Below are 15606 nucleotides of genomic sequence, written 5' to 3'. Positions count from 1 at the left end.
AGGAATATGCACATGAGAGACAAAAGCGAAATGGCATATTTCATTCATAGGAGATGTCATATTTCATGTGTGCCAGCCACGGTCAGGAATTTTGTTTTAAGCACCCAAACGAAAATTTAAGTACTAGTCAGCATACGAGTTATTCGAGGCTACACCTGTGAGGCTGTGACCATGAAGGACTGTGAACGTGACCTTTGGTATAAGTAGTTAGCCGAACGGAGCCTGGTCATTTACCCCACCGTTTGCCAGGTAAACTTTCCTTCATTGGATGTTAAAAGCAACTACAGTAAATTTATCTCTTTTGGAAGTTTTCCTCTCGGTGCTGTTCGCAAAAGAACTACAGTTTGGGACTCTATAGTACGTAATGTACGACTTGTAAGATATTCCGCCTCGCAAAATACACATAAGGATATACACATAAGAAACAAGCATGCCACAAAAAATGGTCTTATATAAGTTGGTTATCGCTTTCCAGGAGATTATCCAGCGCTTGTACCAGATCGGCATCGATAGCCGATGCTACTTCGTAGAACTCTGCCGCTTTTTCCTTATCCAGAGTGGCCACTGCTCCCACATTGTGCAGATGCGCCAGCACGAAATAAGCCATGACGATGCTCTTTACCAGCGCTTCCTGGGTGTTGTCGTTGTGGGACAACGCCTGAATGGCCGGGACAGCAGCGCCCAGTGTCCGGTGGGCGGTCACTCGCTCGATCACCTGTAGGAATTTCCCAAAAAAATTATTTTTAATGCTTTGTTAATGTTCCGCTTTGCGGTGCGATAGTTTGCGGTACTCACTGATCCACTTAACAACTTTTAATTTAAGCCAAATAAATATTAACTAGGAAAGTAAAACCAAAATAAGTAAGGGATTGTTAAAAGTATTATGTGATCGTTGATTATCGTAGAAGCATAAAATGTGCAAGCCGAATAAAGGTCACCAGTGAACTAAAAAGATTTTGCTAGTACATACATAATTGGTACATACGCAGCGCTTTCAAAGCTAAGCACACTGCACAGGTGCTGTTCGCACATTATTATCAAAACGGATTTGAGAAAACATTATTGAGTTTTTAAAATTTCAATGAATTTTATGTTCTGAATCCCATTTAGAATAAAAAAGATTAAGCACCTGCGATGCCCAGTGAAAAGCCAGTGGTTGTTGGTGGCCGTGCAGGGAAAACAGCGCCAGATTGCCCATGGCGCAGATATTCCCGGCCTGTGCGGCTTCCGTCAGGAACGTCTCAATTGTCAGCTGCCGCTCGATTTCGTCTTCCGTCGGACTCAGACCGTACCATTCCATTAGAGCCACCTGCAGCATGGACTCTACAGACCCATTTTGACCGGCTTCCCGGTACCATTGGTAAGCCTGTTCCCAGTCTGGCGTCGGCAGGTGGGCGTAATGATGGGCTAAGAGGATCTGGCATTTCGTCCCGGCATCCGTTACAAGTTGGTGCTCTACAAAATAATAAGCCGAACCGTGTTTAATTTCATTTGTGTTACTTCCATCAGTTCCATGCTCCATAAAATTACTTATAAACTAAATACAAATTTTTTATACTGCAAAATTTGCATAATTAAGTATTTATATAATTATGTCATGTTATAAAAATAGAAAGAAAACATATTTGCTCATTTTTGTTTTACGTGATCGTGTATTTGAGATTAGTTCACTATTGCGCATTCAAATACTGCAATCTTAATGGAAATCATTTTGAGAATTACGTATAATATTATATAAATTGAATTTACCTAAAACGGTAAGAAAAAGTAGTCGCTATTCGAAATGTTCAGCACCAGACAAATCTGACGGAAAAGTGGTTTTACAGTAATTAACCACTGTAGACAAACCGTAATATACATAGGTCGCAAGATTAATTTAACCGCAGGTTGTCATTCAAAATAAAGATATACCAGCGGACACGTCTAAGTGTGGATCATATTTGACTTCGTTGGCGGCTAACCGCCACCATTTGACCGCCTGTTGGGTGTCCTGACGGGCGCCAATACCCTGCTCATACGCTTGCCCAATTTGGTAGCACGCCAAATGCTTATATTCCACATCAGTGTCACTGTTGTCCGCTTCCGCGTAGACCTTTTTAAGTTGCATCAGCCCTTCGCGCGTGCTTTCAGGAGTGCCCATACCATCAAAGGTCATGACGGCTTTATGATACATGGCCGGGATACTGCGGCGAGTAGCAGCCAGTTGCTCGAAAATGGGCAACGCCCGGTGATAGTGTTCTACAAACTGCTGACCTCATCACTTTTTATACAGATTTTAACTTTTTTGTAATAGTAGGTATTTCATATGAACATTTTTTAGAACTGATTTGGCAGTTTTGTATAACTAGTGTAAATCTGATTTCTAGATGATTCATAAATTACACGCGCACATTTCTGTCGATCATTCGGTTTTTATATTCGCAGGAAAATGTTCAATCTTTATATATGTAAAAATATGTAAAGGTCATCGAGTTGTCCTTTCAGATTTTTTAAGTATCTACCTGGCTGTGTGATACTAACTTGATGTGAAAAGTCCAATGGCATGGTTTAATCGCTGCGTATCCATGTTCTTTTGCATGGTCGCTGGACGACGATTGGCTGTGCCGGTGTCACCGACGGGATTTACTGTCGTGTCCTCGTCGGGCCGGCTGGTGCACTGCACTGTTACAGGACGTGCAGCGGCCTCCTCGTCACCCGTGTCCGGTCGCACAGTGTCTTGGCAAGTTTTTGGTCGGATACTACACACACGAGTGTTTCTCTTCTTTTTCACTTGAATACTCATTTTATAGGAATTTTCCAGGGAGCAAAGCAAGGAAAACTTTTGTTAGATAAAGATAAAGTACTTAGTAGGTTTGGTAGGCTGTCAGCACTAGCAAACTGGGGATTCTTTTCATGCAATATTTAATGGCTGTCAGTAACTGCAATAATTTTGCAACTTCTACCGATATATTGCGGTAATATCTAGGTATTGCATAACGTTATAATTATTATGAAATACTTAGTACGTCATTGTTGAATTCCTGCACGTTCCTTTGTCTTCAGACAAATTTGCATTCTTTTCTAGAAAAAGGAGGATACCATAACAACTGACTGCTTCTAGTTCTCAGTTGTTATTTAATTATGGCAAAGACTCACCGCTCAGCTGTAAATGCAAGTATCGCACTGTACTTACTTACATGTCAGTATATGTGCGTTCCTGCTGTTGTACATTAAAGTACAGGAATTGCTTGCTGCTGTACATTTAAGTACAGGAATTGCTTGTTTTTGTATTTATTTAGCTCGCAAATGTGCATTAAAAAAACCAAAACGTTTTATAACAAAAATTTCTGATTTTAGAAGAATTGTAAACGTTTCAAAATGTAATTTGGTACGGCAGTTCATGCAGTTTGTGTTCGGAATACAGATGCGGAGTATAGATACAGTATATCATTGTTTGCGAATCTACGTAGTTTTTGTAATTAACAAAAAGTGCAGGGAAAATTTTACTAGCATGTGCAAATGTGTCGTTATTGTTCTACATGTATTCGCTCTGGCTGCAACAATCATTACTGATCACAACTCCGTCCATGCTGCCCAGGAGTTGATTTCTCGAACAAAACCGGTTGCAGTTTTTTTTTGTAAACACTAATTGCGGCTTGTTAAAAAAAACCGGAGTTCTTAATTAGCTGTCATGTCCAATAGCCATTAAATTGTTAAGACTGATGATTTATTACCGCTTACGAAGACCGGTACTTCCGGTTCCCACTGTAAAAAAACAGTTACAATTCCCGGAAAAATTTTGAAGGATATCCACTTACGGCTAAAGCCAGCTTAAAATATATCCAAGTCGCATTCTGAATACCTGCGAAATACCGTAGATTCGACACGTACCATAGTGCTAAACAGGTTAATTAAACCGACTTTAGGGCTACGATATTTTTAGTAAGCTGGTGCAGTATTATTTCTTTAATTTATTTTGGGCAGTATTCGCCAGTGAGCGGCAAACAAAAATCCCCGATTCACCCACAATACACCTTTTATGAAAATAGTAATGACATATTTCGATGCGTAATGCGTGGACACGTACAATACATATTATATAATAGTATAGATATAATAATATAGTGTATCTGCGTACTGACGCAATCTGCAGGAACAGTAAATACTATAGTCATGCTGCATGCATAAGTACGTATCTTAAAAATTTTAATATAATAATTTTCTAATTTACAGCATTAATTATGTATAATATAACAATCTATGCTTTAAAAATTTGAATGGTATTTTGTGCGATACAAAAATATCATTATAATATTGCTTTCAACCTACTTAAAATTTTAGATTCTATAGCGTTATAATTTTATAAATATCCTGCATCATTCTTTATATGTATCTGTATATATTCAATGTATCACATTTAATTTTATTCCATGTTCTGTGTATATTCAATGTCTTATATTTCTGCTTTATATTCTATGTACTTTTCTGTACACTGTACATAAGTATATAGATATTTACATTTATCTACGACGACTCTGCGCATTAGCATATCACGAGTTTACGTATGGCTTTCCTACATATAGATATTCATATATGCATTATGCACCACCACAAATCAACACCTAATTTCCTTCCAGGTGAATTAAATAATACGGTCGGTACAAACGACGTGGCGTGCACGCCTCCTTCCCACGTACTGTTTATTAAAATAATTACGCGTTGACACTGAGAAACAAGTAATTTCGATGCATTTTTAAAATTCAGAAAGCGTGGGAACAATGGCGCTCATTTAAAATTCCTCAACTTATTTAAAATTCTGAAATTTATGCCAGTTGGTTTAGACTAGAAAACCAACTAAAGAAGTCGCAGAGAAACCATAGTTTTTTATGACGAATACGTATATGAACTCGTATACTTTCTTTCTTCCTCCGGGATAATTGTACCCTGGAATCAGGATATACAAATATCACTATACGGTACACAGTCACTCCGGCGCAACGTGCACACTGCACAGTGTGGTGCCGGCCATTTTCCCGCTAATATGCACAAAAAACGCCTCTGGTGACAGATGTAACGAGTCCGTGCCGGCTGTTTTCACCCGCCATGAACTCTGCGGCGGGATAATTAATCGAATGTTTATTTTTCGTAGGGACATTTGTCAGCACTTGTTAATATTGACGAACTCTACCTGGTTTACAGATTATGCAACGTAATAAAACCTTGAAATTTTTAGCTTCAATAACTTTGCCAAAGTTGGCTTTCATACGATAGAAGAGGCATCAATTTGATTATTCCAAAACGAATTATTTAAAATTTTTTTAAGCTGCGTTCTGAGTACGGATTGCCTGCAGATATATGGTAATTATGCTTCCATATGTATTGTTCGTGTTTCCGTAGCCAGTGATTGGCCGGTTACTACTTATTGCTACATGTACTCGTAATTACACTTGTTGGTTGAATTAGTTCATTTGTCATTTTCGTTGTTGGAACGTTATTGCGGCGTCGAGAGTCCTGTATAGCTGATCAGATGTTTATTATTATCGATCGAAGCATGATTTCATATACACGGTTCATACAGTAATGCGAGTGGACAAGCTGCAGTACATGAATTTTACATTATAATTAGAGCGCGGAAGCAGATACATAGTAGCAAAAAGCAGAAAAAAGTTTTAGGTTAAACAAAGGTCAACAAAGGCATAGGACAAAGGCACCCGGAAAACCCTGCCGCCCCCCTAAGTGCGAATACTACTCGAGTTTATAGCGGTGTTTCAAAGGTGACACAAGTGTCTTGAGCGAGTCTCTTGTTTTGGCAGTGTAGATCACGATTTTTGGTCAATTATGCACTGGCAGCCGTCGTCTCTTCGCCACCCGCGGCGGTCGTCTCCTCGCCACCAGCAGCAGCTGTCGTCTCTCCCTCACCGCCAGCCGCGGCGGTCGTCTCTCCTTCACCACCGGCAGCAGCAGTGGTATCTTCCCCACCGGCGGCGGCAGTCGTCTCTCCTTCACCTCCAGCTGCGGCGGCAGTCGTGGCTTCACCTCCGGCAGCAGCAGTGGTGTCCTCACCTCCAGCACCGGAAGTGGTATCTTCACCTCCAGCACCGGAAGTAGTATCTTCACCTCCAGCGGCGGAGGTGGTGTCCTCACCGCCAGCTCCGGAAGTAGTGTCCTCACCGCCAGCTCCGGAAGTCGTGTCTTCGCCAGCAGCAGCGGAGGTAGTGTCCTCACCACCGGCACCGGAAGTGGTGTCTTCACCGGCGGCTCCTGAGGTGGTGTCTTCACCGGCAGCGCCAGAAGTAGTGTCTTCACCAGCAGCGGAAGTTGTGTCTTCAGCTGGTGCGGCGGTGGTAGCCTCGGTGGTGGTGGCTTTGCTGGCAGCGGCCTTCTTGGTGGTGGCCTTGGTCTTGCTGCCGGCTGGGCTGGGCGCAACCTGGTTACCGCTGCCGCTGTCGTCTAAGGATCGGCTCTGGGGAGCAACATAGTCAGCAGGGGGGAGTGTCGAACAGATCCTGGTCAGTGTACAATCGTGAGTTGGCGAAATTCTCGTATTCGGCGAATCTGCGATACAGGCCACAGTTTTATATTCATGCATGACATATATATTTATACTTATATAAGTACAGGCATATTACATATGTATGTGCTATATAAATATGTTTTAAATATAATTATACACTCTATATATTAATTTTATATATTATATATGCGCACTATGTAGGCGTATTACCGTTAATTAATTGCAGATCGTTACGCAACCGAGCAGTTAATATATATTTTAATACTAATTTAGCTTTCCTTAAAATATTTACAGTTGTTGCAATTATTCATTACGCGTAAGGATATAAAATTCATTAACTTTGGACTGCTACGAGTAGCATATATAATAGAAAATTATGCACGTACTTGGCGCAATCCACATTGAAGAAATAATCGCAGACGAGGGTGACCTGATTGAAGACGGTGGTATTGACGCACAGATAGCTGGTCTTATTCCCGTTGATATCGCAGCGATGGAACACCTGGCACTTGGTATCGACATCCGCATAGAAACCCGGCTGCTTCTTGCTGCTGCAATCAAAGCTGCTATCATCGGGAATAGCCGCCAGGGTCGGATAGTCACCGGATTTCGATTGCAGGATAGCGGCGACTTCAGCGGCATCCAGCGCCGGCTTCAGATAATCCCACACATACTTGCCACTGCTGCTGCCACCCGCGGGAGCTGCGGATTTGGCGGCCGGCTTTGCAGCGGCTTTCGGTGCCGCCGCGGCTTTACCACCCTTCTGAGCGGCTTTCTGGCAGGACACCAGGCCCACAACAACGGCTAATACAATCAGGAATTTCATGATGACTAGAGGAGGATTTCTTCTATACACTGAAACGATAATACTTTAAAGCCACACAACGGCAGCGGTGCTTTATAAGACCGGATTAATAACTGTACAACGGTGAGTATAGGATATGATTTTGAATGCCGGCTGGGTTCGGGGTTTTATATGGTTTTTCCAAATGGTGTCCATTAAGTTCCCGGGCGCTTTTTCGCTGTGTTATGCAATCAACCACATGAAACAGCAAGTTTAATCCTGTTAATGTCGTTTTTGTTAGTCTAGCGTAGAGGTGCGTACAATTAATATGTGAGTCAGGGTCGGCGCGCATCGTGTTGTTATGTAATGCTGCGTGTTCCTGTTGTTCGGCATGTTTTCCCGGTGATTCGGTGTTGCGGACACGTCAAGTGGCACCGTCGGAATTAGCTCCCAGGTTTTTACTAAAGTTTACGAATTAAGGGCAATTTGTTGATTATTTTCTTGTTATATTTTCGTAGTGTTTATACGGTTGTTGGACAAACCGGAAATAAAGAATGTGTCGTGTCAAATGCATGCTGGCATTTTTTTCACCACTTTCTTGCAAAATATTACGTTAAATTTTGCAACATATTACTTAATTTACGAAAACCACTATTTAAGAAATTACCTAAACATTTTTGTTCGTTCGCGCTGACGTCACGCATATTATTTCCTGAATTTTCGTTTGCACGCGTTATTATTATATAACGGTGTAATCAATATTATTGCTCCTGCAAACTCTTACCGGCTAATGTCAAAAGGACAATGGTTAGTTTGCGCACTATAATTCACCTTTATGGCGTCGTGTTTTTGACATTGTTGTTGAGCGAAGGATTTTTGCTTGTTTGTTTGTCTCTACCGGGGGAAATCCGCTATTTACGGTCTAATAATGCAATTAACTTTAGCATTAAAACCAATATCGCCTCCGGTATCCGCGGTGATGGACATTTGCTGGCGGATTTGCAAGACGTCAGTTGCAATTTTTTTATGCACCAAAGAAAGAAAAGCAACTGTTTTGCCGTACATAAAAATAGGATGTACATATCACACGTTCTATATTATAAAGAACGGCAACTCTGACATGCAGTTTTTCATTTTAATGCTTTGTTTTTTTATTTATTTACTGCAAAAGAATTTTAAATTAATTTATTAGGCAAGGATGTGCAAATGTGTTGCGTAAACATAAAATTTATTAATGTAAGTAAATTAAAAAATTTAGAAGAAAGTATTATAGTTTTTGTTTAAAACATGGTTTACAAACCATATAAACAAATGATTTTTTTATTTTTCGAACCTAAAAACTGAGGAGGTTACAAACGAGCAGTTGAACTGCTATTTTTGCTTAGTGCGCAATGTTAGTTGCATTCTGCCGGCAAAGCATCAAACAAAGGAATCAACAGCTTTGTCGCTAAACACATTTTAAGAGATATTCCATTTTTATTGCTGTTTACTGCGTGATTTGCTTTATAATAATTATTACTCTGGAACGGTACCAATTTTTCTTAATTTGTGATATTTGTACGTTGGGTTTTTAGCACTCGCAGACTTTACCGCTCACGTTTTTCCTGATATAGTAATTATTTTGAAATTTATTTTAGTTTTCGTGGTGATTTAATTTGTTCGAATGGCATTAAATGCAGCTTAAGCTTAATTAGCTAATTTCATTGTCCGCGAGTCGAATTCCAAAAGCGAATCCCTGCAGCGAGTGATATCGACACTGCAAATCTTACTGGAATTTTGTCCAGTAACGGCGAAGCTGGCGTTTATTCTACGATTGACTGCCAACATCACCGCCGGGCACACTATCTCGTCGCGCGGCAATTGTCATAGGTACAATTTTAAACAATGATTCAACGTTCGGCCATGCCGCTTTTATTTTCCAACACAAAACTTACAATGCAAAGTGGATAAGTTTTTCCGGTGACGAATCCAAAAAGCACGTGCTGATTTTTCAAACAATCACATTTACTATAATGCGATTAGCTGTGTCCATAGCCAAATGCCACGAAGTCGATGATTAATATTATAGAAAAATTTTTTGCCGGTAATTACTGGTTGACAAAGTATAGTGTTTCCTGCATTCCATCTTAGAGACAACAATAATAGTATTGTTGGACGCAATTAAGGCTTGTCAACGGATTCTTGTGATATTTTGTTTGATAATTCGAATCTTTTTTGCTAAATGTGTACACGGTATAATCATTTCCAGTTGTAAGTGGATTGGATTGTATGCAGCTTATGCAAGCCACTGAATTTATAAAATTTTGCTAGCAATGACTATACCGGAACTGCAACCTTTTGCTGCAAAAACCGTAAGAAAAAGAGTACATTATAATTATAAATGTCAAGCGATGTGGTCTATGGTAACTACTCGTACATTGAACAGGCAATAACAAAATACAGATATGCAGTACACCACCGGTTGTACAAATTTAATAATTATGGTCTACAATAAGCTTAAATATTTGCAATAAATACTTTATATATCGGTCGTAATAATTATCTGCGCTTAATGCAGCAGTCACCTTTTATGATAATTTTTGTGTGTGGTATTTTGAAAACATTTAAAACAAAACATTTAAATTTATTGACTGTCGGCGCTGTTTTATTAACATTTCCTTATTTTCTCTAGTTTTTTCAGAGTCTAATGCTCCTTTCCAAAATTCTAACGTTTCCTTAATATTGCAGCCAATGTACCAACATCAAAAATTTCAGGTACAGAAAATTTTATCACGTGTCATTATGCAAGCTTATGTTTTTGCTTAATTTTTTATAATTTTAAAGCGGTATTTGCCTGTTGTTATTAAAACTGAGTGTAAACGTTAGCGGTTCCAAAGGCGTTTTTATTTGTTTTGCTCATCTTTCAATATTTACTGTGAAATTATTTGTTGTTGCAAACACAAGAAAATATGGTTGCTGGACATATATGACAGGTCAAGGTCATCTGCGCGATCAATTTACTTGGATGAAATCAAAAGCAGACTGCCTAATGGCATTATAGATCTGTATCGATCTCAGACTGTTATATGGGCGCCGCCTAATCTTTGCCACAAAAAAATTTAAACAAAACATGAACATGCCGCTTATCATCCAATTCAGCTCGCAGGTGCGTGCACCGTTGTGATTTGCAATTATGCACAATAATGCCGACGCATAGACGCGTACGGGGCATAATTAACTTGTCAAGGACAATTGTAACCACACTTGTTGCCACTGTATAGATTATTCTTTCGTTTCCTAACGCCTTGTGCCGACATGTGTCCATGTATATCGTTTTTTTATAAAAAAACGTGCATAACATTAAGCATGTATAATTGTATACGTATTGTACCGCAAGTTATTTTGTTATAGTAAATGCAATGTCTTTGATGGGCAGATGACGGAAATCAATTATTTACGTGAGATGCACATTTATTTGTTCCTCAAGGGGTTAATTTTAGCATAAGCAGATGATCGACGACGACGATCAGAATCAAAACAACATGCTAATCATGTAATAGTTCTGTATCTCTTAAATTTACCCTTTAGCTGTCAATAATTATTCAGATAACAAATACGTCAGCTAATGTGCCAGTAATTGTCTGTCATTTATACGATGTACATTCATATTATGTATACACACAATGCAAAATTCTACCATGATTTCCGGATTTAAGTATTTATATCTGCGCAGAATCTTTGCTTTAAAATTGTGTTTGCTTACTCCTTCTTAAATTGTACCTGATAACGTACTCTGTATATACGATCCATACACAAAAATTATATACAAGTATGCCTGCAGTGAGTTTGCTAGATAGCCAAAATTTAACTCAGGACGTTTTTTAAATTTCTAATCTTATTACGAAAACCAGCTGTTGCTTCAAAAGCTGTTTCGTTAGCAAATAAGTAATAAGAACACATTCGCAAGCAAACAAATACATATTTTTGTCGTTTAACGTACCTTTACAGACAATTTTGAAAGCCTAACGCATCTGTACATAAGTCAATAAGTCTTCTAGAGAATTGTGATCATTAGCTAATCCAGTTAATATGTATTTCTATAGCTGAAATAGAACTTTATACTACAAAGTAGTTTATAGTTAGCAGCTGCCAAAAGGATAGCTGTCGTGCGCATACGTGTAATTAGCGTTGAAGTAATGTGTCGCCAACTAATTACTTGCAGTATAATAGTATCAACAGAAAACAAGCTCAACGAATCTACAATGAGATGCCTGGAAGATGCGGTATTTCACGGTAGTCCGCCACGCGCCATCGCCGTGCACCGAATTCCGGCTACATTATACGCTAATTGATCAATTTCTGTCAAAAAATATTTTTATGAATTATACGAGGGTTGCGTCAGACTTGGAGAGCATCCAAAACTACACGTTACTACCAAATATGCTCCGTTAACTGGAACCGGCGCTCATATGTGGAAGAAACTGCCAAGACCATGCCGCGTGAATTATTAACATTGACAAATAAATACATCCCGTCTATCCGCCACGTGGCGTATGAATTGGAAAATTCCAATTAATTGGTTCAATATTTGCCGGTAGCGAGTTTTTTCATTGGATAGGTGCTGAATTTTTAATTTATGTACAGTTTTATAATGCCATACAATTGTGCAAGCACGTCGTTCGATCAAAATGGACGTTTATGACATTTTTGTCACGTCGTTATACGAAATTCCATCCACATACCTGGATGTATATTAGCGAGAAATCAGGGAAACCAGTTACTACACAGTATTATCAACTGTACGGATAGATACATTTTTTATGCACACAGCTTCCATCATTACACTGTCATTTTTGGCGCGAGAAGCCGGTAAACAGAGAACGCAACATGGATAAACATTCCCGCGGAGGTTGTTTAGGGTTTTGCGGGTTCACTGCGGTTCCTTCGCATCGGCACTGGCATTGCCACGGAATTCGCTGCACACTTGGTTCAGCTCTTTAACCTTAAAGAGAACAATCCATATATTAAGATTACAAAGAAATGCAAAAAACATCATACATAAGCTATCGACAGTTAAAGGTCACTTGTCCTTATGCACACTTTCCCTATACGCAGTGTTTGTAGAGTGTAAAAGTAGGGCTGCTTGAACTGCGAGCAGTAACTTGGATTTAGTTGAACCTAATATAACTTATGATTTATGAAGTAAACCGTAGAGAATCAGTTACACGAAAACACGTTATTATACCTAGCACATACGTTATTAAAGGAAATTATAACCAATAAAATGCAGTAAAATAATCATTGCAGAGCACATTAAATATTAATGCTTTAACGTATTGTCAGGATGTTAGCTCTTACTGACACGCACGACAATAAGTCAGGTGCGAATGCTTACGCACTCGTATGTACTTAATATTTATCTGCCTACTTACTGTTAATAAACACTGCAGTCCTGGACCAACTACTCTGTATATGCCATAATATCATATCTATAAACTGAGAATTCTAAATAGATTCATTTCCATCGCGGTGCTACTCATCAGTATTGTTATTAATTAACTAGACTTGTTGCAGGCATACGGCTAAGATATTGTACCTTCAGAGTACAAATTTTATTAGATATGGTATCAAATTTCATCGGCATTCCGGCAAAAAGCACGGATATAATACCCGCAACAGTATAAGCCAAAGGACACCATTACAATTACACTACACTCTCCTACACGACATACTGGACTACTTTCACACTTCAGAAGAATCATAAATCGATGCACAATAAATTTTGAATAAATTTATATAGGTGCACTGAAGTTGTGTGCTAAAAAAATTATGTATCGAGGTATGCATATGCGTGACTAATTGTACGGAATATTGTGCAGTACCTCTTCGGACACATCCGTCAGCTCGGCGAACATATGTTCTAGGAGATTACACAGCTGGATCAGATCCTCCTCGTGCGTTTCCGGTCCCACCGGCATCTCGATGACCTTTTGCAGGGAACGCTTCTTGCCGGGTCCGGCGGCCCATCCGCTGCTGGGAATCCAACTGATCCGGCGTCCCTTGTAGCTGCTACCGGTCGTCGAAGTGGGCAGCTTCCGGGTCTGCCAGATACCGACCAGCGGACTGAACTGGAAATGCTCCGCCGGCACCGGACTGCACCATACAATACCGATCAACGCTAACACCGCACAAATGCCAATGTACACTTTCATCGCGCAGGACATAATGTGGCACAAACGTTATATACGAGTTGTTAAAAACACATCCGGTCAACGGAGAAAAGTTAGATAAAATTATTCTAGGAGCGGTTGTATATATTAAGTATAAATCAGTGTATAAACGGATTGGTGTATATATAAATAACTTACGAGCCTGTAAGTGCGTGTAAGATATTTGTATGAAAATTTCGACGCAGTTCTGACTGAACGGATGTTTGTCGTTTTACATGTGAATAAATATTCTTCGGAATGATGGTGAAAGCGAGCGATACGTGGGAAAGGGATTAGCGGGACGCTCCTCGAGCTGCAATCACACGTGCCAGGTGCGCGGGATTATTGCGCGCGCTATGGACGTAATATGGGATAGCGGATATTGTAAGGTTTCCAATTTTCCGTGTTGCGCCCGCGCTTGTTTGTCTGTGATATCTGCGTCGGATGTGGTAAACTGATCTGACAATCGGCATCATTGACAAGTATGTACATATATGTGTTAAAGTGGAACTGTTTTCCGGTTTGAATCTGTTCCAGATTTGTATAAAATAATTTTACGAATCGTTAACGAGTAAATACCGGATCGGTATATATGAACAAGGATGCCGGTAAACACGGCAAATTTTAAAATATACCGTAGATGTCTAATTATTACATTCCTCAACGGTTGTTTGTTACTTATTGTGTTTTGCGATGCTTCAAAAATGGGTGTGACGCGCGATGACATTTTTATAAGTTTATCGCACCGGTAGAAGAGTCATCGCGCGAACACCGCAGTTTACGATTTCGTTATTGTTGTAGCGGCTTTTTTCCTTACTTCATAGTGGCAGAGTGTTGTGCTATGTGCACAAATCAATATTCTCGCTTGCTGTATACCAGCGTATCTTTGATAAATTGTGCTGTGATTACCTAAATTAAAAGAACAATATAAACGCACATTTATTCTGTGTCAACCTTTTTTATGTTTGGCCATCCAGCAAAACAACATGCTGTGATCATTTATGTAATTCAGATTTTTCACAACATTCGTAAATAATTGTTGCTTAAAAGCGGTCCACCGTACAGATATGTGTATACAAGAATTTATTGCAAAACTGAATTAACAAATCTGTCACAATATAGAAAACCTGCACAGGAATTGATTACTTATTTTGGTAAGATTACATAAGTGTGCATACATCTACGGCATTTGTTGCATTATGTAACATCAGAAACTAGTCATCGCTAATTGTGCCAAAACATTCGAAACCAGTTTAAATGCTAACGTGTACATGTACACGAATGTATACACAAACCGCAAAAATTACTCGTACAAAAATATATACGCGCAAATAATGTACAAAGCTGCAGATTAATAATAAAGGTTTCTATATGTTAACACTAGAGCGGGGTTTCTTATTAGGATAGCGAACTTTTCCCGGCTTGGATGAATTCACCCGCGATGTTGACCCTTTATTAACAAACAGCGGTAAGTGCGTCAGGATACTGAAACGCGCTGCGGATGATGGACGGGGGCGGGGACTATTTGCCGCTGACCATTGTCCAATGCTGTGCGCGGCCGTCGCTACGGATGACACGGACATTGCGGCCGGTGGTTGCAGGGGCCAGATAATGGTCAGACGCGGGACGTTGTAGCCGTTAATAATACGGTGAACGGACGACATACGCCAGCCGTAGCGGGGACTAAAGGTCAACTGTCCACCGGCCAGCGTCAGGATGCCGAGAGTGTACAGAAGCGTTTGTATATACCGAAAGCGTTGCATGATCATATTATAGCAATCAATTGCCCCTACTCACAGTGTACAGTATAAAAATGACTAAAATGGCAACCCTAACCAAGAAAAATATATACAGTATAATATCTGTATTTGTGAAGATTTACCTGCCTGTGCTCTTGATAACCCACTTTGTATAATAGAAAATATTAAACGGAAAAGAGTATCTACTATTCCATGATTCGTAAATGCCGGTAAATGATAATACCAAAACTGGATACAACCAGCAGCACAAGCGAATTGTATATCGGCAATGTTTTCAACATAGGCGGTAACTGTACAATAAATTGTTAAAAATATATAAATGACGTTATTAATGCACATCCGGAAAATACTGTGAATACGTATCTGGCCAGGAATATAAAA

At 39.6% G+C, this 15606-nt stretch overlaps 3 protein-coding genes and 1 long non-coding RNA gene across 6 annotated transcripts; 1 reads left to right on the top strand and 3 right to left on the bottom strand.

Moving 5' to 3' along the window:
- Positions 1-273: 273 nt before the first annotated feature.
- On the bottom strand, positions 274-3029 carry LOC129582600 (LRP2-binding protein-like). 2 transcript variants are annotated; one of them, XM_055474140.1, is made up of 4 exons: positions 2521-2689; positions 1912-2245; positions 1130-1455; positions 274-715 (listed from the first exon to the last, which is right to left on the bottom strand). In XM_055474140.1, the coding sequence occupies exons 1-4, from the start codon at positions 2542-2544 to the stop codon at positions 449-451; spliced, it is 951 nt and encodes a 316-aa protein (XP_055330115.1). In that variant the 5' UTR covers positions 2545-2689; the 3' UTR covers positions 274-448. The 2 variants fall into 2 exon arrangements, with proteins under 2 accessions (XP_055330115.1, XP_055330114.1); XM_055474139.1 differs by having other exon boundaries at positions 277-715; positions 1912-2238; positions 2521-3029.
- A 2466-nt stretch (positions 3030-5495) lies between these two features.
- On the bottom strand, positions 5496-7447 carry LOC129582589 (circumsporozoite protein-like). Its single transcript, XM_055474127.1, is given in 3 exon segments — positions 5496-6469; positions 6471-6534; positions 6880-7447. Coding segments are annotated over 3 exon segments (1158 nt in total). The 5' UTR covers positions 7320-7447; the 3' UTR covers positions 5496-5815.
- A 1884-nt stretch (positions 7448-9331) lies between these two features.
- On the top strand, positions 9332-15396 carry LOC129582634 (uncharacterized). Of its 2 annotated transcripts, none has more exons than XR_008689658.1 (3): positions 9332-9628; positions 13181-13947; positions 14868-15396. It is a non-coding gene; the product is annotated as an uncharacterized LOC129582634 (long non-coding RNA). The 2 variants fall into 2 exon arrangements; XR_008689659.1 differs by having other exon boundaries at positions 13136-13947.
- Positions 11860-13686, bottom strand: LOC129582633 (uncharacterized). The gene is made up of 2 exons (XM_055474192.1): positions 13139-13686; positions 11860-12258 (listed from the first exon to the last, which is right to left on the bottom strand). Exons 1-2 carry the CDS (start codon positions 13478-13480, stop codon positions 12187-12189), a joined length of 414 nt encoding a protein of 137 aa, XP_055330167.1. The 5' UTR covers positions 13481-13686; the 3' UTR covers positions 11860-12186.
- Positions 15397-15606: the final 210 nt, after the last annotated feature.

This window comes from Paramacrobiotus metropolitanus, unplaced genomic scaffold (assembly GCF_019649055.1).
Source record: "Paramacrobiotus metropolitanus isolate TYO unplaced genomic scaffold, Prichtersi_v1.0 Parri_scaffold0000008, whole genome shotgun sequence".
Lineage (NCBI taxonomy): Eukaryota > Metazoa > Tardigrada > Eutardigrada > Parachela > Macrobiotidae > Paramacrobiotus > Paramacrobiotus metropolitanus.
The sequence above is the reverse complement of the archived record's forward strand: the minus strand, read 5'-3'. Positions and strand labels throughout refer to the sequence as shown.

Excerpts from the sequence above, each read along its gene's own strand:
- LOC129582600 (XM_055474139.1), bottom strand. The coding sequence starts at position 2,782 with ATGAGTATTCAAGTGAAAAAGAAGAGAAACACTCGTGTGTGTAGTATC. Across the intron at positions 2,239-2,520 it reads CATTGGACTTTTCACATCAA|AACACTATCACCGGGCGTTG; the intron begins GTTAGTATCACA and ends AGCAGTTTGTAG. Across the intron at positions 716-1,129 it reads CTTTTCACTGGGCATCGCAG|GTGATCGAGCGAGTGACCGC; the intron begins GTGCTTAATCTT and ends AAATTCCTACAG.
- LOC129582633 (XM_055474192.1), bottom strand. The coding sequence starts at position 13,480 with ATGTCCTGCGCGATGAAAGTGTACATTGGCATTTGTGCGGTGTTAGCG. Across the intron at positions 12,259-13,138 it reads TGACGGATGTGTCCGAAGAG|GTTAAAGAGCTGAACCAAGT; the intron begins GTACTGCACAAT and ends GTTCTCTTTAAG.